Source organism: Thunnus albacares, chromosome 8, assembly GCF_914725855.1.
Source record: "Thunnus albacares chromosome 8, fThuAlb1.1, whole genome shotgun sequence".
NCBI classification, from domain to species: Eukaryota; Metazoa; Chordata; class Actinopteri; order Scombriformes; family Scombridae; genus Thunnus; species Thunnus albacares.
Window position 1 is genome coordinate 19,856,507 of NC_058113.1, and position 20,976 is coordinate 19,877,482.

General features: G+C 40.0%; 1 protein-coding gene and 1 long non-coding RNA gene across 2 annotated transcripts; one reads left to right on the forward strand and one right to left on the reverse strand.

Annotated features, from left to right (window-relative positions):
• Window positions 1–1,890: 1,890 nt before the first annotated feature.
• LOC122987507 lies at window positions 1,891–3,603 on the reverse strand. The gene is made up of 2 exons (XR_006404503.1): window positions 2,859–3,603; window positions 1,891–2,464 (listed from the first exon to the last, which is right to left on the reverse strand). It is a non-coding gene; the product is annotated as an uncharacterized LOC122987507 (long non-coding RNA).
• On the forward strand, window positions 2,458–20,875 carry cers2b (ceramide synthase 2b). The gene is made up of 11 exons (XM_044359410.1): window positions 2,458–2,850; window positions 9,840–10,013; window positions 10,712–10,829; window positions 10,931–11,049; window positions 13,741–13,798; window positions 14,036–14,086; window positions 15,164–15,256; window positions 15,771–15,899; window positions 17,236–17,342; window positions 17,449–17,602; window positions 18,696–20,875. The coding sequence occupies exons 2-11, from the start codon at window positions 9,841–9,843 to the stop codon at window positions 18,843–18,845; spliced, it is 1,152 nt and encodes a 383-aa protein (XP_044215345.1). The 5' UTR covers window positions 2,458–2,850; window position 9,840; the 3' UTR covers window positions 18,846–20,875.
• Window positions 20,876–20,976: the final 101 nt, after the last annotated feature.

A 20,976-nucleotide genomic window follows, 5' to 3' on the forward strand; every position in this document is an offset into this window, starting at 1 on the left:
TGTGCTAATGTGATTTTCTGTGTGTGTGTGTGTGTGTGTGTGTGTGTGATAAAAAAAAAAGAGTGACAGACTTCTTTCATACTAAAATATTGGTTTGTATGATTTCACACACAAATGCACAACCAGGATGAGAGAGCACAAGCGTCATCTGACCAGAAGGGGGTGTACGTAGAGAGCATGTCGCTGCAGAGAGGCAGAGCGTGTTTTGACCCACATTATGCTGATGTGCCAGGCTTGTTATCTCCTGTATTCATTTATGGGAGTAGGCCACTTATCAGTTGGATTAAATGCTGTATTTTTTTTTATCTTTGAGTACACGGTTCCTGTAAACTCTGCTGCCCTTTTGAGAAATTATTCTCCTTGATGAGCTGATCTCAGTTAATGTTACCAAAGGAGAAAAGAAGGTAATCAACAACAAGTGTACGGCCAAATTATGAGAGGAGATAAATGAAAAATGATTCTTAACATCTCAACACTTGACTAGCCCTGTGGATTTCTTTCTTTCCTTTTTCAAATTCTTTCCTTTGATGACTGCTCTGGGAGTGAATTAAAAGGTGGAAAATATTATTCAAGTGCAGATATACAGTTCCTGAAAATGTTTTAAGCTGTTAAACGACACTGTCCCACTTATACTGGGATACTTTAGCTTTGGTGGCACTATTTTCAGAATCACTTATACTCATTCTGGCTTTTTGGTTGTAAAATTTAAAGAGTTGCCTTTTAAAAAAGACCAAGGTAATAAAAAATGGTTGAAGAACAGTAACCTTCCTATTTTGGGTACATTATTTTCAGGATTTTGCACAAAAATGCGTGTGTCTGGTAAGAGGTTAAGCTTAATTATAGGGCTGAAATAAGTATTTTCATTATCGATCAATGTATTAGTTGTTTGTTCTGTAAAATGCCAGAAAATGTTGAAAAGTGTCAGTCACTGTTTCCTAAAGCTCAACGAGACGTCCTCAGATGTCTTTGTCTGCTCTGACCAACAGCCCACAACCCAAAGATATTCAGTTTACTATCACAGAAACCAGAAAATATTCACATTTACAGAGCTAGAACCAGAGAATTTGGACATTTCTTTCTTAAAGAATGACTCACAGTAGTTGGCGGTTATTTTAATAGTTGGCAACTAATCAATTACTTGCCTAATCATTGCAGCTCTACATGATAAAACTTTTCATAAGTTTTATTATGGTTTATCTGTACTACTGTGTTGAAGGATAAGAAACTTTTCTACTGCCTCGACAACTAAATTTCTTCTACTGTTGACTACAGTGTCAAGAATTCATAGTAATCCCTCTTTAATTGTAACTAAATTTGAGGGCAGCTGGAAGCTATTTTAATGTCCAATAGTTCACTGTTGACATCAGTTTATTTTTTTTAAATATTGCAGACCTCCATGGTAACTCATTCGTAACCTTTCGTGACCCTGGTGTGTTCTTCATGTAGAACAGATGCACAAGAACACACAACGTTATTGACCTTGTCCATTTGAACTCATCTCACATGTGCAAATTGTATCTAGGGCAAGGTCGTTAGTCAGACCTGCTTTACTGTTTGTCAGCCTGTAACCCCTCACATGCTTCTTTTATAGCTCACAGGTCACAGGGATAGTAAGATAACTTTCATCTATCCCCTGTGAAAAAAAAAACCCTGCAAAAGCAAATATTTAGGTCTGCTTTTTGCATGTATAAAGGTCAAATCTCAACAGGTATACATACATACGTAACACCGAATGATAATTACACACTTACCTACAAAACTGTTCTCAGCACAGGACATAATGTACAGGAAGATGATGTGATTTCAGAGTTTTCTCACACATTAAGCTGATGGTTTTGTGGTTTTGTGGGGCAATTAATTGGCTAAAGAAAGCATGAATTTAAAATGTGATTCGGTTAAACAAGTTTTTATAGACACAGTGTGATCGATAAGGTTCATTTTACAACCAAATGAAAATTAACAGTAAATGGGCACAGCAGGAGGTTAAGTGTTTACAAATAACAAGGGGGTCAAAGGTCAAAACGGGATATACATAGCCAAGAGGAGGAGTAGTCTTATCACCCAGGAAAATTACAGAGAATGAATGTCTATGTGATTGAAGAAGAGTTTAACCAGTCTGCAGGAGTCACCAGGACAGACTGGGGACGGGGGTGGAGGGGGTGGATAGGGGGGTGGCGATTAAACTTCTCCCGGAGCGGAAACGAGGCGCGGATGTGTGTGTGTGTGTGTATGTGTGCGCGTGAGTGAGTGTGTATGTGTCAGCCAAAATGCTCTCTCATGTGCTTGAACGTCATCTGCGTCCCTCCCTCTCCGTTATCCCCCCCCCTCCCTCACTCCTCCCTCTTGTCTGCTGCTCCTCTCACTTCGTTTTCCTGCCGGCCCGACCTCTCCGCCTCGGCCCGGCCAGACACCCGGACAGACCCTGCCGCCTCCCGGGACACTCACTTGGGGGTGGGTGACCAAGCTGTGACACGACGAGAGAGAGAACGAGAGAGGGGAAAAAAAAACTGTTAGCTTGAACATTTCTTTGGAGAAAAATTGCCGGGTCGCATTGCAGCATCTCACTGATTCTCCCATCTACAGATACGGCTACTTTTGTCTTTCAACGCCCCCTCCCATCAACGTTTTTTCTCTTAACGAAAACTAACTTTGAGTTCCACGGAAAGATGTAAAAAATCATTCCGGAGACTAAACTTGGACACAAGCAGCGGGCTGGACCGTTAGCAGGACCGTTAGGTTTTTTAACCAGCGGGAGGACCAGAGGACTTTGTGGGTGAAAAGACTTAAAAACCACACTTTTTTCTGTGAGCTAGCCGCATTTCACGCCTCACTGCGGGGGAAAAAAACAAAGTAAGTACCGTTTCACTTTCATGTCGACAAGTAGACGTTATTAGTTTGTGTGCGCGTGTGTGTTTGCGGCTCATCATTTGCGACGTCATCACGCATTCTTATAAAAGGCCTCCTTTCGGGGTTTTTAACGGCAAGAGCGCATAAATGGCGGTGTAGGGATGTCGTTGTGTGACAATATTTTGTCCAGAAATAACAAATTAACCTTTTGTCCCTGATGTCTGACGCGGAGCCAGACGCGTGTCTTTCCAAAGTTTACTAACTAACTAGCGGCATATTTTGGCATATCACTAACTACACATACAAAGGTCACACATACATCATAACTAACAACCCTAGTTACAGCAGGGGACAATTTCACATGTTCACACGTTCACCTTTATAAATTATACATATATTTCTTAACTACAGTGATTTGTTTCGGTTTGGGACCCCTCCTGGCACCACTGCCCTCTGGAGTACATTACAGCTTGTAGGATGAACTCAACACCAAATTAACTGGATTCCAGTTACATAGTGAAGGGAAGTTCATACCCATGCAGGCTTAATGAAGCAGAAGGACACCTCTTCTAACAAAATATAAAAGTTATTACCTTGTAGATTTTGTTTAAAACAGAAGCTTTTGTTTTTAAATCCAACTGGTTGTCAAATGCAAACATCTACATGTTGCTGCAAGACCTAACTAATGGTCTTTATGCCACATTTACAACACTGGAGAATCATAAACAGGTTTATTGCCAAGCAAGTTTGCATGTAAGAGGAATTTGCCTTGGTGTTGTGGTGCGTAACAGTATAAATATACACAAAATTAGATAATCTTAAATAATATAAAAAGAGAAAGAAATTTTACAGTAAAAAATAATGTAAAACATATTCTAAGTGTGAAGAGCTGCTACAGGTTTAAATTTTAAATGGAAGGGAATGAAATGTACAAATATTGACCAGGAATGTGCAAATGTATATGCAGTGTGCAATTAGTACAAGTTGTGTTAATGTAATGTAATGTGTCATGTTAGATCAAAAATCAGAGATGTGTAAGATTATAGATACACAGGTGTATTGTACATGATCAGGTTGTGAAATACTTAAATTGTAAACTCACAGTAACTGTTACATTCTTTCTCATATAGTGGTTTATTAATTAATGTATGAAGTCTTGTAAGAAATAATGTATGTATAAAGTTATAGTGACTTGATGATTAATTAATGGTGAGCAATAGGAGTCTATGATACACCCTGCATGAATGCATGCATTAAATCACCATGAGTCATGAATTAAATAAGCACTACTTAAGCATATGGTTTGTACCCTTATGTAGAGGTTTATCTGCACCACCGCAACTGCTCATTCATACTTAATACAAAACAAAAATCAATGTCAAGATACAAGGCTCTAAACATATGCGTGTGTTGACTTTGTATGCAGGTAAAACATCATGTTAATCGTTGGGTGAAGTTTGACGAAAGCCTGACAGTAGTTTTGAAACTATTTGTAGATTAAACGATTAGTCGGTTGACAGAATATTAATTGATGATTGAGACAACTGATTCATCTTTTAAGTCAGTTATTAAGCAAAAATACCAATCATTCGCTTGTTCCAGCTTCCTAAATATGAGAATTAGCTGCTTTTCTTGGCTGTATATCACTGAAAATCGATTGGGGGTTTTGGTCTGTTTATCAGACAAAAGCAATTAGGCTTTAGGCTCTGAGAAATTGTGATGACCGATTATCAGTTTTTCTGACATTTCACTGACTAAAATATGAATTGACTGATTTAGAAGAAGACAATTCTTAGATGAGTGAGAAATGAAATTGACCCTGCAGAGCTTCTCCTCAACAGAAAGAATAGCCTCACATATACCCAGAGGCCAATCTGATTGCCCTGAGCAAGGTAACTGTACTTACTCAAAAGGCATGAATTGGCCAGTACTCAGTCTAGAGAAAAGAATCAGCATGACAATATTATCCTCACACCTCCTGTGAATGAACCTATTCACTTCTGTCTGCTGACTGATTGAATCTCCTCATCAATAATTCATCAGGGTCATGAATCAGTGTCAAAGGTATTGAAGTTGACTTTCTTGTGATCTCTATCTAAAACTCAGAAGATTGGATAACAGTGATGAAGCAGATCACTGAAGACCGGTTGTCTGCCCTTGGGATGATTTGACGTTTTCTTCCACTTTACAGTACATCATCCTCCGTAATGTGTGTTTTCCTGACAACTGTATCATGTACTTTGATTTTTTTTTTTTTTTTTTAAAAAGACACTGTTTTCTGACAACCATGTTGCTTGGGAATGTCTAAAATGTGAAAGATGTGTATGACTCACTCAAAACCCTTAGGCTCAAAATGTCCAAGGCATGACCTGAGTTACGGCTAATGAACCATGTGCGTAAAGCATGCCAGCCTCCTGAACTGCCACTTCATCCCACAATATGGGCATTCAGGATTTCATAGTTCTTACCTGATCTGAAAACTGCGGCTGCATGTTGGATCGTAAAGAACGAAGGATAGTAGGATAAAAGGCTAATATAATGCACGTCGTCTACTGTAAGCTACAGTTTAATTGATATTGGTTTTTGGGGGGTTGAGATTAATAAGTTTGGCACTGAGCTGCTGAATTTTGCAGTGGTACATGTAGCCATTGTTTCCCCCAAACATTTGACTCTTCTCAGTGTTAAAATGACTAAAACAGCATTAAAACATGTCCTGCAACTACCGTCATTATCCAGTAGTCCGTCAAGTGTTTTCTCTGTTAATCGTCAATAAAATGTCAGCAGATAGTGAGCAAGACCCCTTATAATTACCCACCTTGATGTATTCAGATAGCTTGTTTTACCCTACCAACAGTCCAAGACTCCAATATATTCAGTTTACTATCATATATAATAATCCTCACATTTTAGAAGCTGGAGCCAGAGAGTGATTCAAGAGATTAATTGATTGTAAAAAATAGTCTCCAGTTAATTTTTCAATCATTTAAGCTGTAATCTGTACCTTTATGGTACACTAAAATCACACTGTAATAAACGTGTTAAAGATTATCAGCTCTGTGAAGAAAGGTGACTCACTGCATCATTTCCGATGGCAGAGAAAGAGTCTAACGATGAAGGAATCAATCTGTAGGCGAAATGTGCACAAAATAAGTCATTTCAAGTTTATACCCTATTTTCCTGTAGCAGGAAGAATGCGGACAGTATGACTGAGAGACAATTGCTACTGGGTCACTATCCTCTCAGTATGCAGAGTACAAATTTTTCAACACCTCACAATGAGAAATATAAATGTGCCAAACTTCTCTTACGCACCACTGTTTACTTTAGTCGTAATTCAGAACAGCTGTATGAGATCTTTTCTCTGAATAAATCAGCAAAACTGTTCAGGAAATATCTAATCAGAGAAAAAGTAAACAAGAATCTGGCCGAACCTTCGATGCAGACTGAACGGGACTAGAGACATATTTCACCTGGCTATGGCTCTGAAGTGACAACATTTAGTCCGCGCAGTATTCAAGGCCATGATTTAATCCAGGGCTGCTGACTTATCAAACCGTCTCTGCTCCATTTTGACTCCTGTCGTGTGACCTCTTGTGATATCTAGTTAATGTGCCATTCTGTCTCTGACTTATCAAACCTTCAAACCCGATGTTCTGACGACTCAGCTTTGACCTCTCATGAAGAGACGTCTACACTTTAAGCTGTCTCATCTCCGTCTCTCTCTCACAGTCATTTCCGAAGATTGTGGTTTGAATGATTCAGCTGTCAGTGAACAACTTAAGTATAGATGGATATGAGTAAATGGGCACTTTTACGCACGCAGATGGTATGTTTTTAGAGTGACTCACAGTCATAGCTATTGTCTCGTGGCTTATGTTCCTCTAGTCGTCTCCTGTCACCCTAATAAACAAGGTATTGGCTGACTCTAAAACTCAATAAGATGGCATTCATCCATGGGGAGTGAGTGGGAGGGCAGGAGCGCTCCCTCTGTATGATGGCAGCATGTTTACATTCTCCAAACATTCCTAGACTCTGTACCAGGTTCCAGCCTAGTCTGTTTAGGTATTCTTCTCCTATGACGCCAAAAAACCGACAGGCTTCTTCCCTTTATTCTGAGGAAATACATTACAGGTTAGTAAACTGATGATTCAGGTTGAGTTTAAAAGAAACATATCAGTAACAGCTGGAGCTCACATCCTAGTAATGTATATTCAAAGTGAGGAAGAGAGAGAGAGAGATACAGTCAGAGAGAACTTCCTTTCTCCCTCCCCTGCCAGAGGCATCCTTTATTTTTATTGGACCTTTGAAATGGTCAGAGTCTGGTCATATGATCCGGTGGGCCAATGGAATGTGGTGTTAGGAAAAGCTGTGCGGGGGAAAAGTGCTTTAACATGCTGAATTCACTGGATGATCTCAACACGTAACCCTAAAAATATCCTGAATCCTAAATTGCCTCCACACAGCCCACGATTGCTGCAATGCAAAATATAAAGAATTAGTCATTTGGTTAATTTTTTTTAGGGCCTCTCTGTGTGTCGTGTGTGAGAACATGTTGAGCCTGATTACAGCTGATACACTTATTAACAGTTTATAGTCAGTTGTTACTATGTGAAATAATTTACAACTGAGGCAACAGCCTGCTTGTCTGCCTTCCTCAGCACTTCTGCCCTTTGAACCACTCCTGTTTGTGCTCACAAGCTAATTTAGTTATTAGATTACACTTTTTATGGAGCCAGAGACAAGAACACAAACATGCTGTTCAGCAGCCAAGTGAGACACAGTGCTACCGAGAGTGAAAGAGTTTGCAAAATGACTGGGAAAAATATGTAACCTTTCCCATCCACCACCTGTGCTGAGGGTGGGGGGAGGGAGAAAGAAGGAAAAGCCCAGCGTTCGTCCAACCGTGCTGTTGCAACAGGAAACAGGGGGCCATGACTAACATGACATGATGTGGAAAATAACCGACAGACTCAACCATGACAACATCTCATGGAGAGTGTCGGAGGCTTCGACTAGCAGCAAAGGTGGTCTATCACATGTTTATGCATCAAGCGGTTATCTGTGTTAGATTAGATGGATATAAAGAGTTAGATAAGGACAGTAAGTGCAGTAGATAAGGACATTTACAAGCAGGGCTGGATATTGAACCCCAATACCTTTCTGGTGCTGACCAAACGTGTTCACAGACTAATGAAAACCAGCCATCGTGGTACCAAAAACAGCCAAAAAAAAAATCTTAATAGACTTATTATTTGATCAGACACTTTTTGCCAGTTTTAGACTCAGAGTTCTTACACATCTGCTTGTGTTTAGACATTTAAAATCTGAAATGAAGCTTCTTACATTAAAGTCCCCTCAAAATCCATCAAAATATGTTTTTCTTCTTGTTCCTACAGTTGAATTTTTGAGCTTCACTTGTGCAGAATGATGTATGTGAAGAGTTTGACACCAGAAGGCTGTGTGTCACTTTCATCTGCTGAAAGTGGAAAGTTTCTCTGTGCTCATTAAAAACCTGATTTTAAGGGGGCGGGCCTATGAGAAGGATTTGTGACAATCACAAATAGTTTGGAAACCAATTCTGGTCCAATATTGAACTTCCACAAGCGTGATGTTGAAACCTGATGCCTGCAGTACACAAACACTGAGAATAGACTTTACACTGAAGTAGGAGACATGTTGTGTCCAGTAGTTAAACTTTTGAAATGAAAAAATGTTTGCAAATTTATAGAATCTGGAATTTTTAATGAGGGACATTTTAAGGATTTTAACAAGATAATTTAACTTTTTTTGTGGAAAAACCATATCAGACACAAATTATTATTCAAAGTAGCGTATTTTATATACATCTTAAAATATGTCTGGAGGGGATCTTTAAATAAAAAAAGAAAACATTTATATTTGTCAAAGTGAGGTGTCGAACAAGTAATGGTTTTTATTTATCGGCGCTGTTATAAAACACTTAAATGATACCCAGCACCAGACACAAATAGAAACAATGACAAAAGATTATTTATTACTTCTGTGAATCCTATTCGTGATGCGCACAGTTAAAAGGTCTTAAAAAGCTTCTCTTCTTGCAAACCTTTATCAGTACTCTACTCTACTAGTACTCCGTATATCCAAGTGTAATTTCAGCTGCATATTTTAGTGATCGTCAAAGGAGTGAGAACATTACACATGGCTTTGGCTCTCTCGGCCAAAGAGGGAATCCTTCTTGATTACTGGTCGGGGAGCAGAAGGGCGGGGATGGGAGTGGAAGTGAAGCGGTTAAAGGTCTTTGGCATTACAGCTGCAGCGGGTGGGTGGGTGGGTTGGTGGTCGGGTGGTGGGGGAGTTTATGTCGATCTGCAAGGGGACTCCAGAGATGGAGTGTGGGGAGTGTGCGTGTGTGTGTATGGAGGGAGGGGGCGAGATGGGGGACGCCCCCGCAGCTCTGCACATATGGATGAATCATGACTCACATCCCTCAGATGCTACTTCTCCCTCGCCACCAAACCTCTTACTCTCTTTTTCTGCCACTCCCTGAACTTAGCAGCAGAAATATTCATCTCTGTACTCTCTGACTAAATCTCGCAGCTGCTGTCGACCGTTGAGGAAAGCTCTGGTGTTGAAAGCATGAAGGAAAAGATTTGCTCAGTTGTTGGTCTGGTTTATGCTCCCTCTCGTGGGCCTCCCCACTTCCCGGCATGCTGCATGTGCTCTGGTATATGCATTAAGAAAAACCTACAGCTAGGCTTCCAATGAGAGGGAAACATGGGTACCATGGTCTAATTCTCTTAATTACACGGTTCCAAACATTCCCAATCACAGATGTTTAACCGTATAGCCAGGCCTGTATAGCACATGCCTTTTAATCAACCCCCTATCGGCAGGACTTGACTTAAAGGCTCTTAGGTGGAGCCGTGTAACCATTTTTGTGGGTGTGGAGTCTGTAGAACATGTATGATTTAGTTTATAAGCCTAATAAACCTCTTGTGTGTCCTGTGTTGCAGGATGCTGTCAGAGCTGAGAGAGTGGTTCTGGCAGGAGCGGCTGTGGTTTCCAGAGGGCCTGGGCTGGGCCGACCTGGAGGATCGGGATGGACGAGTGTACGCCAAAGCCGGTGATCTGTGGGTGGCCCTGCCCATCGCCCTTATATTCCTCATTATCCGTCAGATCTTCGAAAGGTCAGTCCATTTTTCTCTCCATCTCACTCTGTGTCTTTATCCTGACATTTCGCTTTCTCTTCATTTCCAGATTCTCCTCTGTCCACTTGTCCTTTTTTTCTTGGCTGCTTCTTCTCTCTTTTTTTATCTGCACATTGGTCATCTCCTCCTCTGACCAATAATTGGATTATTTTACTTCAAAATGCAGTTTTTATCTCTTGCTTTTTTTTTTGTCAGCAATTATTTAATGTTCCTTACCCTCTGCCCTACTTTATACAAGTCCATGCTTTCAAGTGACTGTTTCAGTAGTACAGTGTTCCTGTTTCTAGTTGCTAATCAGTCGTTTCAGATGTTTTAGGTTATTTAGCAATGTTTTATTGCTAATGCCAATGTCATTATTGTTTTTTTTTATTCATACGCCTCTCTAGTTATAGAGTTGTAAATTATAAAGACAAACAAACAGTGCTTAACAACATAAATCTGTTTGGATTATTTTCATGTGACTTGAATCACGCGATCATGTATATTACAGCTTTTTAACAACAACTTTTATGATGCTATTAGTCCTTTTTTGCTTATTTTTTTCACAAATTACTCAAAGAGTTTCCCTGGTTGCAACCTCCACTTTATCCCATGCTTCTTCAATTTCCTGCAGTTCCTGATTTCGCTTCATTTCATGTATTTTTTGTCTCATCTGAACAACCGTTTTGTGATTGCAGGAAGGTGGCTACACCTCTGGCCTCTCTCCTTGGGGTGAAAGAGACAGTACGGCTCAAAGCCCCTCACAACCCCACACTGGAGTCCTACTACTGTAACACTACCAAAAACCCCACACAGGTAGATGTTTGCACACACACACACACACACACATGTACACACTCAAAAGGCTACTGTGCTGTGTGTGCACAAGAAATGAATCATCTTCGTGTTGTTTTCAGACTTCTATAGCGAGTCTTTGCAAGCAGACCGGCTGTTCAGAAAGACAAGTGCAGCGATGGTTCAGGAGACGGAGGAACCAGGACAGACCGAGTTTGCTCAAAAAGTTTCGAGAGGCCAGGTAAACACACACACACACACACACACACTCTTTTTAAACATATATGCACACACTGATATAGAGCTGCTGTATAGAGCAGGTTGAAGCAGCTGCCACCCTCGCGTTCCTCTGGCTATATGAGCGCATTTCTGAGGGCAAAAGTAGCCCTCTATTTTTAACATGCACTCATTACAATGCCACTCTGGTGCTACCGTGCCTGTTGCCCCTACTCTTCACACTCAGACACCCAAATCCGACCGTCCACACATCACGCTCATTAGCACGGGGGCCTCTGCAACAGGGGCTCTGTCACTACTGTCAGTTATTTTTACGTGTTAGCATTTGCTGTAGCAGAAGCAGAGCTAAACCAACACCGTGATCCGCTGATAATGCAAGGCCACGGAAGTTAGTGAGTCTCAGCTGGCAGGATTCACAGCATGGCAACAGATGACACCGAAATATATGTACAGAACAGCAGACAGACATTCACGTCTACAAGTGTGCCGTAAACAACAGTAGATAGCACGATACTGTTAGCGTTACTGCAAATATACAGTTATATACAGTAGTATGTGTAGAAAAACACATGATGATGTGTTTAAGTGTTATTTCATCCCATATGTTGTGTTCAATGTGTAACTCCCCTGTAGTGATTCTCATTACCATTAGCTTCATTGTCATGGTCTTTATATGTGTTTAACAATAGATCCACAAAAGCTTTTTAGGCAACATAAAGGGTCAGTTCACTCAAATGACAAACACTATAATTTACTATTAACAGGTGTCATTGAAACTACATTGGACTGGGGAAGTAATCCCTATAAATATCATTTTGAGCATGTTTGATGGATTACCCACAGTAACAGGAATGTTTTTCTGGGAAGAGATGTTATATTTTTTTCAACATAATTCTTCAATGCTGTGAATAGAGTAGAAATGATTTATTGCTCAATAGAAATTCAGTAATGCGAAAGAGGACATGTAATGCTATCTGTTGTTGGATGTCTATGTTAAATATGGTCAAAGTTCCAAAACACAAGGTGAACATATGTAAAAATGTTCCCTGCAAGTCAACAGCCCAGGGCTTCATCCTGCTCTGAAAATGCCGTTTGCAAAGACACGTTTACTTCCTCCTCAAGATGACATCAAATTGTTCGTGCATGCCCACAAACAGCTGCCTCTGGATGTTTAAAATGTCCAATAAAAAATGTGAACATGAACTAATTTGTCCTGTATGCAAAAGACATACTTAAACAGTCTTTATATCACAGAATAAACAAATACCTAGACCAATTTAAAAAAAACACAACCGTGCTTGTTCTTGTATTGCTACAAGGATCTAGTGGCTGATGTATGCCTATTCTATTTTGGAGGTACCGCCAATGGTACCTGGACCCTCCGAATGTCAAATGGTATTTCACACACTGGTGACATCCTACTACTGTTGTTTATTTACGTAGCCTCCGGAGCCGCTAGGAGTCTGCTGAGGGGCAGCCTCCGGAAGCTAACCAATCAGAAGAGAGTTGGCTCATGACAGGAGCTAAAATGTCCTGTTTCAGACAGAGGCTGAACTGAGGGGCTGCATACAGAGCCAGTATAAGATAAATCAGGAGTTTCTTGAACTGTAAAAAGATATGCCAGTAGAGCCCAAGAATATACGTAAATATAGATCTAGAAATGTGCATGATATGTCCCCTTTAACGTATTTATTAGCTGTTTTGATAATCGATCATTTAAGTCAGGACAAAATGCAGAGCAATACCCGATTATAGCTTCTCTATCCTGATGATTTCCTGCTTTTTCTTCATCGTATACAATAATAAACTGTTTCAGTTTTGGAGTATCAGTCCAACAAAACAATTAATCTGAAATTGGAAAAAAAAAGAAAAGTTGAGGCAAATGAAACCAAAACTATCTGGATGGTAAGATACCGCTAAGAATAAGTGGGAGAATATGTTTTGTTTGTAATTAGGTGAACTGACCCTTTAATCTGCCATAATGAACCAGAATTAGATGTGTATTTATGTGTCTGATCTATATATATGTGTGTAAGTAAAGCTTTAAAGTGGATTGATGTTCTGCATACAGTATGATGCGCGTGTGTGCAGATGTGCATGTGACTGCTTGTTTGTCACTCGCTGGTTATGGTGTGTCTTTCGCTGCGTGTGTGACGGCATTTCTCCTCTGAATCAATCTATTGTGTGTGTGCACACAACAGGCTTTCTGTGTCTCTTATTTCCCCCACTGGAGTATCACCTACTCACACACTCACTGTCTCCTATTTCTCTACATCCACCTTTTTTTTTTGGTTTTAGTTTATTTTCTGTGGTCTGTGTGTCTGTGTGAAATCCCATTTTTCTCACCACCTGTATGAGAGGCTGCAGTGGGGATGACCCCTCACTGTCTCTGTTACAGGATATTAACAGAGAGGATACAGTCTGACAGCTCTCATTGTGTGTCAGTATGTTTGGCTGTGTGTGTCCTGATTTGACATTCTCGACGTAGTTCACCAGATTTTTCCAGGCCGTTCATTCAGCCTTGCCTTTCTTTCCATCTTGTGTGTTTGTGACTGTGGGCGAGAATTTTTTGTGTGTATGTGTGTGTGTGTGTGATGTGTTTTTTGTGTCTGCTGGTAGAAAATGTGTCTATTGTCTTTTTCCCCATTGACTGAGTAGAGAGTGTGTTTGTATGTGTGTGTGTGTTCTCTTGCAGTTGGAGATTTACCTTTTACCTTCTTGCTTTCATTGCTGGCCTGGCCGCCCTCATCGATGTGAGTACTGCCATGTTAACCTCGACCCCTCCTCCTGTCTCTTTACATCCTCATTTGTCACCTGCCCTGCCATCGTAACTTGACAGTTTCCATGGTAGTTTGTCTTTTTTAGCTGTGATAACATCACCTCTCGCGTTATCAGAAGGGCAGCGTTGACTCATTGCTATGCTGAGTCAGTTGATATAAATACACCTGTCGAGCTCTGCTGTCTCATTCACGTTGCATCTCTCCTTCCAGAAACCTTGGCTGTATGACCTGCAGGAGATGTGGCAAGGCTTTCCTGTGCTGGTACGTCTCTTGGATGGCTGAGTACACTGAATGCATGAAACACAAGGCGCCCTCCTAATACAGAGTTCCATCTAGAGCTGAAAAAAGGAGTAGATTCATCAATCGACAGAAAGTTAGATAATTGGTTCATTGTTTAAAGGATAATTCTGATTTTCTATATTTTTGTTTTTGTCGACAAATCTCACATGCAGAGCCAAAACAAAGTATTGTGTGTGTATCCAAAGTCAGATATTTCTTATTCCTCTGTGCCGTAGACCTCTGTTTATGGCCAAAAACTATTAAAAACATGTCAGTGAGCCACACCGCTGCACCAAGTGACATGATCCTTCACCACAAAGAGTTTGGATCACGTTTCAGCCTAAGGAAAGCTTTTCCTTCAAAGGTAAATGCCACTGGGCGTGTGCGGGAACTTCGCTAGCTTGTTGTGCTACAGATCACAACCTCTTGACATTGCGCAAAACTGTAAATTACAACTTTAGTATAAAGTCAACAGCTAATGATTTGTAGCACAACAAGCTAGCAAAGCTCTGTAAACAGAACTGCTTTCTCGCACATTCTCAGTGGTGTCTGCCTTACACGTCACTACTGTCCAGAGGCTGAAAACATGATCGCTGTTATTAGTCTTCGGAGCCGTTTCTAAACAAACTACCATAACCTAATCGCAGGAACATGTCACCCAGTGCAGCGGTGTGGCTCATTGATGTATTTTAATAGTTTTTGGACAACAACAGAGGTCTACAGCACAGAGGAATAGAAAAAGATAGATATTGTTGGTTTGGTTCTGCACATGAAATTTTTTGAAATCTTTTAAATCATTTTTTAAGCAAAGATGCAAAAAATTCGGATTCTCAAATATCAATATTTACCTTTTTCTTTAGTCCTTCATGATAAACAACTCAAATCTTTGGGGTTGTTAGCCAGCCGAAGAAAGCTATTTGAATGTGTCAGCTTTTGATGGACATTTATTCACTGCTTTCTGAAAGACTTTTTTAATTACTTGCTGACCTAGTTTGCAATATTTTGGTGCAATATTTTATACTGGTATATGGATTGTGAAATCTGCTTCCTCTCCTGCAGACTCTCCTGCCATCTCAGTATTGGTACTACATGATCGAGCTGGGTTTCTACGGCTCTTTGCTCTTCAGTGTGGCTTCTGACGTCAAACGCAAAGTAAGTGGATTTATCTGCTCTTCCTTAGTTCATCAAGTGGTGGAAAACAAAATACATTTCATGGGAACAGACAGAAAAGATACACAAGATTTCCTGAAAATGAAGCACAATTTTTGCACAGGGCAGTTTTTTCCTTTTATATGGTTATTAAATCAAGATCAAGAAGAAGACAAACTGTTCTGACTATCTGATCAATCTGACATCTGGCTTGGACTGTGAGTGGACATTAGACTGTTGTTACACGTGTGTCTGAATGTGTGTGTGCGTGTGTGTGTGTGTGTGTGTGTGTTTGGACTTTGCTCAGCTTGGGTCAGCTGAACACAGTGGGGGAAATCTTGCCAAAGGGGCACAGTGCGTTCCTGCTCCAACACAATATTCCAACCTAGATGCCTCTTAAGCAGGATTTACTGCAACACACTCAGACCTGCTTAAAATATGCAACACACAAATATATGTTCTCCAAATGTTCATTCCCCCTGCATGAATAGTTTGTCACCCTCTGCCACTTTTTTAGGACTTCAAGGAGCAGATTGTCCACCATGTAGCGACCATTCTCCTCATCAGCTTCTCCTGGTGTGTAAACTACATTCGTGCTGGAACTCTCATCATGCTGGTGCACGACTCCTCTGATTACCTCCTTGAGGTAAATATCTCTCCAGAGCCTCAACTCAGTACTTTTTATTCATTGTATTTTGATTACCTCACTTCCATTTTGGCAAACAAACATGTGACTGCAATCAGCTGACATGTGACCCATGTACCTTCACAACCAGTCAGCTGTTAATGGTAACGTGAGGAACTATATTCAGAATCATGCAAATACAATAGATATGAATGGGGCCACTGTAAATGTTTACCACACCTTTATATATGTTGATGTCATTTATCTCTACCAATAAGAATAATGCCACTGACCCTGTTGACACTTAAGTTTTGATTACAAATAATTTAATGAGGGCTATAAAACTATAACTGAAATAAATTTAGACAGTAGAAGTAAACTTGTGATACACTGCCACCTGGTGGGGAAAACAACACCAAACTACTCAACTAGACACAACAAGTTTCAGATCATTGTTTAGCTGTACAGCTGCAACTTTACTGTTTTGCTTCACTCTCAGTGCTCTCATGGTGTCATTTTTGGTGGCACCAGGCAGCTGTTTTCAGTGAAAAAGCCCTAAAAACCCACTGTACACTACCTGCTCAACATCAAACAGCTAACAGACACAGATAGCGGCTCGCTGGTGAACATCTAAAGAGACGGTATACTTCTCTCAGGAGTCGGTAGAGATCAAAAGTGAGTGGATATTGGACTCACATTCATCGGGTGGACAGAAACATGACTCCAAATGAGTGACAATGTTTGTTGTGTCAATAAGCAACTGTTTGCTAACAAGTTCAACATCTATTAAAAGGTGATGAAATGTCAATGTTGTGCTCACAACTTGTTTCCGCCCCCAAGTGGCCAAAAAATCAGTTATTGCAGGTTTTAGGATGAGTCATATCCTTCTAGCTTTAAGTCAAAACAACGTCTATCAGACAGTTCCTGAATAGAATAACGGTATCTTGATATTTTTTTCATGTCTAAACTTTTATTCTTCATCACTGCAATTTGAACTGGTGTCACACAAACTGTTTTCTCTTATGTGATGTTACGTGAGTCTATGTTGTCTTTTGTCTTAAGTACATCCTAAAAACATTTTGTCAACTACTTGTTTATGGTATTCTGTTGTCTACATTCGGTGCTTGTATTGTGATATTTCTTCATGTCAGACAATGAAATCTGTCCCCATCTTGTTGAATGGTTGGTCTGTGAAAACACCAGGGACAATGATGGAAATAAGTCCAGCACTTTATTGTTCTATCCCTGACAGAGTCTGATGTGTCATATTTTAAATATATCGGACCTAAATCTAAACTACTCTGGTTGTCTGCAACTTTCCTGTTGAGCTCATTTTTTTTCTCTTTTCCTCTGACAGTCTGCAAAGATGTTCAACTATGCTGGGTGGCGAAATGCCTGTAACTACATCTTCATTGTATTTGCTGCAATCTTCATCATCACTCGCCTTGTCATCTTCCCCTTCCGGTACATGTAACATCAGCACAGACACAGACAATATATTACTAATGTATTTTATGCTTTTTCATAACTACTTAGTTATCTTTTCCTAACTCTCTCTCTCTCTCTGCAGGATTATTTACTGTACGTGGGTATACCCAGTGACTGTCTATGAACCCTTCTTCGGCTATTACTTTTTCAACGGTCTTTTGATGGTACTGCAGTGTCTACATGTCTTCTGGGCTGTCCTCATCGTACGGATAGCAGTCCGCTTCCTCACAAACAATGTAAGCAAGCATAAAGAAATCTACATGTAAGGTTCAAGTGTCTGTTTATCAATCCAAAAAATAATGGAAATGTCAGCGCTCACATCGTCATCATCCAGCTTAGATTTGTTTGATACATTTTATCAGATACTTACAAAATACTTACAAAAAACACCTTCCCATTCCCTTGAATGAGAAAGAGTGACAAAACTTTTTTGACTGGTACTGTATGTCAGTAACTCTGCTGCCAGGCAACATCATATCTTTATAAGATAATCATTTAAAATTAGGGACAGCAAGTCTTTACGTAGCTATATATAACTTTCATATGATTATTCCTGAGTGGCAAAGCTTACAACAAAAAGAAAAGGGTGGAAAAAAGTTGGAGAAATTGTAAAAGTGGGAGAGAGGCAAACCAGATGCTATTTTCAGTTTTCAAATGAATATAGTATGTATTTTATCCATTTTTTTTTAATAATTTAGAAATGAAACAATTAATAGATTAGTCTATCATCAGAGAATTAATCAGCAACTATTTTGATAATTGAGTAATTGTTTCAGTTATTTTTCTAGCAAAATTACCATAATTTCACTGTCAAATCTGACTACCTGATGTCATATTTGAAAATAAAAAGGATATTTTTGGACTGTTGGACAGATAAAATGACACTTTTTTGAGGTTTTATAAAATAATAACAGGTATTTTTCACTTTTTTCTGACATTTTAATACTAAAATATTAATCAATCAATCGATAAAATAATCTGCTGATGAGCTTTACGTCTCTTGGATCTCTTTGATGATTTCAAGTCAGTTGCAGGTGGATTAATTATTCAAAACAGATTATAAAACTGTATAAATACCTACAAAGATGAAATAGAATATACCACAAAAAAACCACAGGATAACCATAAATATAGGTACATTTAACATAAGAATATATTCCATAAAAGTATATATTCATGCATGCAGCTGGACAGTTTGAGATTGTCCTGACGTTGGCCAGAGCTCCAGCACAGTTTGGAGCGGAAGGTCTTCTTGATTTATGACTTGCTTCTAAACGGCCTGCTCTCCTCACACTCTCTCTCTCTTTTTTTCTTTTTTTTCTTTTTCAGGAAAAAGTGGACGATGCAAGAAGCGACAAAGATGAGACAGATGAATCAGAAGAAGAAGAGGAAGTGGAGGTTAAAAAGGACATGAAGAAAAATGGACCGGTGCAGAATGGCTACACAGTCTACAACAACAACCACAGCAAGACCGAGTGAAAGCAAACAAGTGTCAGGACGAAAGAATGTGAGAAGGACTCATATCCCTCGGTGGGGGAGCGGGAGGGAGGGATAAAAAGAGAGAAAGAAGAGGGGATGTAGGTGAGGAATGGGGCAAGTCATTCCCTAAAATCAAGGAAATTTGACACTGTTACTTTCGCACAACGTGAAAAAAACACACTCACACACAACTCATTTTTAGAGGGCACAGAGATCTAGCGGATGATATACACACTACATTAAGTGGCATGGCTTTTTCGCTTTGTCATCAGAGAAATGTATCATTGTCAGTGTGTCCCCAAAATTTCAAAGAGGCAGGGATGAAAATGGAAAGTGTGGGGAGGACACGAGGGAGGGGGAGTGATGCTGCTTCTACTATAGCTTTTCTTGTTCTAACTGTGTGCCTTATAGCCTTTTTCCATTGGCACTTTTGGCCGTGCCGAGTCAAAAACCACGCCGCATTGATTTGCAACTCCATTACCGGTTTAAACGCACTAATTCGCGCCTGAGATGGACCATCTACGAAGTCGGGGCAGCGAGCAATGAGATTTTTAGTAAGGAGTAAGGGGTCAAGGGTGTGTGTGTCGTGTAGGATGCTGTTAAAGTGGGTGTGTGTCGTGTAGGTCTGCAAGACTGCAGATAGACCCTTCTTGTTGTAATGGAGATGCAAAAACCTGCCGCGTGGGGCTGACGGAGTGAGTCAAAATGAGTCAAGCCAAGCCAGCACGTGTATGGAAAACCCCCAGTAGAGCCAACTAATGGCCATTTTAAAGCTTTCTGCTATACTCATGTGTTGCTTTATTCCACTGTACTTTTCTTTTCTACTAAAAGAACAAAGTAAAGGTGAGTTTTATGAAAGTGAGGCAATAGGGCATTTACTTCCCTAATATTTCTGTCTATGCAATAAGTGTTTGTTCAGCTATTGCGATGTCTTTGCACAAACCTACAGTGTCTCTTATATGATGTAATAACTCGCAGTAAGATTGTGTGCCTGCTGCTGCTTTTACAGTCTATAAAGTCGTCTGCCTCGTGAGCTTCACAGCAAAATTTGGTTTCAGTTTTGTAGATAAACAGCATCTTAAAGAAAAATCTTAATCCAGCATAGCTCATTGTGTACAATCCTTGCTTCCACAGGAGATGTCTGAGCCGCAAAGCGTGCAGTTCTCAGTTCTCTGCTTAAATAGTCCCACAGTTTCAGCGCAAACACCGCAATAGAATCACAGCTTCCTGCTAGCTTGACAGAGCTGAATGTTTTTCCCTCTCTCTGGTTTGGCTGAAGCAGTTTCATCCAGTCGAGTCATGAACCATGCTGATGATGCCACCCACTGCAAAGCGATGACGCTCAAGAAAAAAAATTCTTTGCGAAGGTGGATTGCTCTGTTGAAATGCAGGCGAAATAAGGACCACATTTGTTCAGACCACTGCCTAGTAGCCCAGGTTATGTTTGTTAACCCTGGGTGAGAATTTAAGTGTTGATCTAGATGAATGATTTTTGGTATGATTCTGTGTATGAAACAGGTTTACAGGTGTGTTATTTCATGTTAGTACCAAGGAGGTAAAACATATTGAAATCAGGCTTTTAGCAGTTCAGTATTTTGAGGAATTGATGAAATGATGAGTGTTGCAGTTTTGTTGTTATGCTTTAAAGTTTTTTTTATGTCAAGTGCCTTATCTGTAATGTATGGGAAGCTCTCTCTCCTTTCTTCATGTCCTCTTCTGTTCTTCTCTGTCTCCACCTCACATCACAGAGCCAACAGCAAGACAAGCATGTCCTCACTCCCCCACTTTTCTCCTATTCTTACCTGTTCTCATAAATTACCTTCCTTCCAAACATAGCCCTCATTCCACCATCACCACGTTCTTTTATTTTTTACTAACCCAGACCAACCAGCAACCTCTCTTCCCCAGTGATACAGAAGAATCAGCTGTGTCCTGATTACAGTGTTATTATTGTTTTTTTTTTGTTTGTTTAATGATGCCTAAGTATTGTTATTAATAATAAAAGCAAAGATCATGAATCACAATGACAATCATGTGAAGTTCTCTTTTCTTTGAGCATCATGCAAGAAACCACACACATTAAATATTTAAGTTGCTAAATTACAACACGTCAAAATAAAAAATTTGAGCT

Bases quoted from the DNA above. Each gene is read 5' to 3' on its own strand.
- cers2b (XM_044359410.1), top strand. From the start codon at position 9,841: ATGCTGTCAGAGCTGAGAGAGTGGTTCTGGCAGGAGCGGCTGTGGTTT. The intron at 11,050-13,740 runs GTAAACACACAC...GTTCTCTTGCAG, and splicing joins AAAAAGTTTCGAGAGGCCAG to TTGGAGATTTACCTTTTACC. The intron at 15,257-15,770 runs GTAAGTGGATTT...CCACTTTTTTAG, and splicing joins CTTCTGACGTCAAACGCAAA to GACTTCAAGGAGCAGATTGT.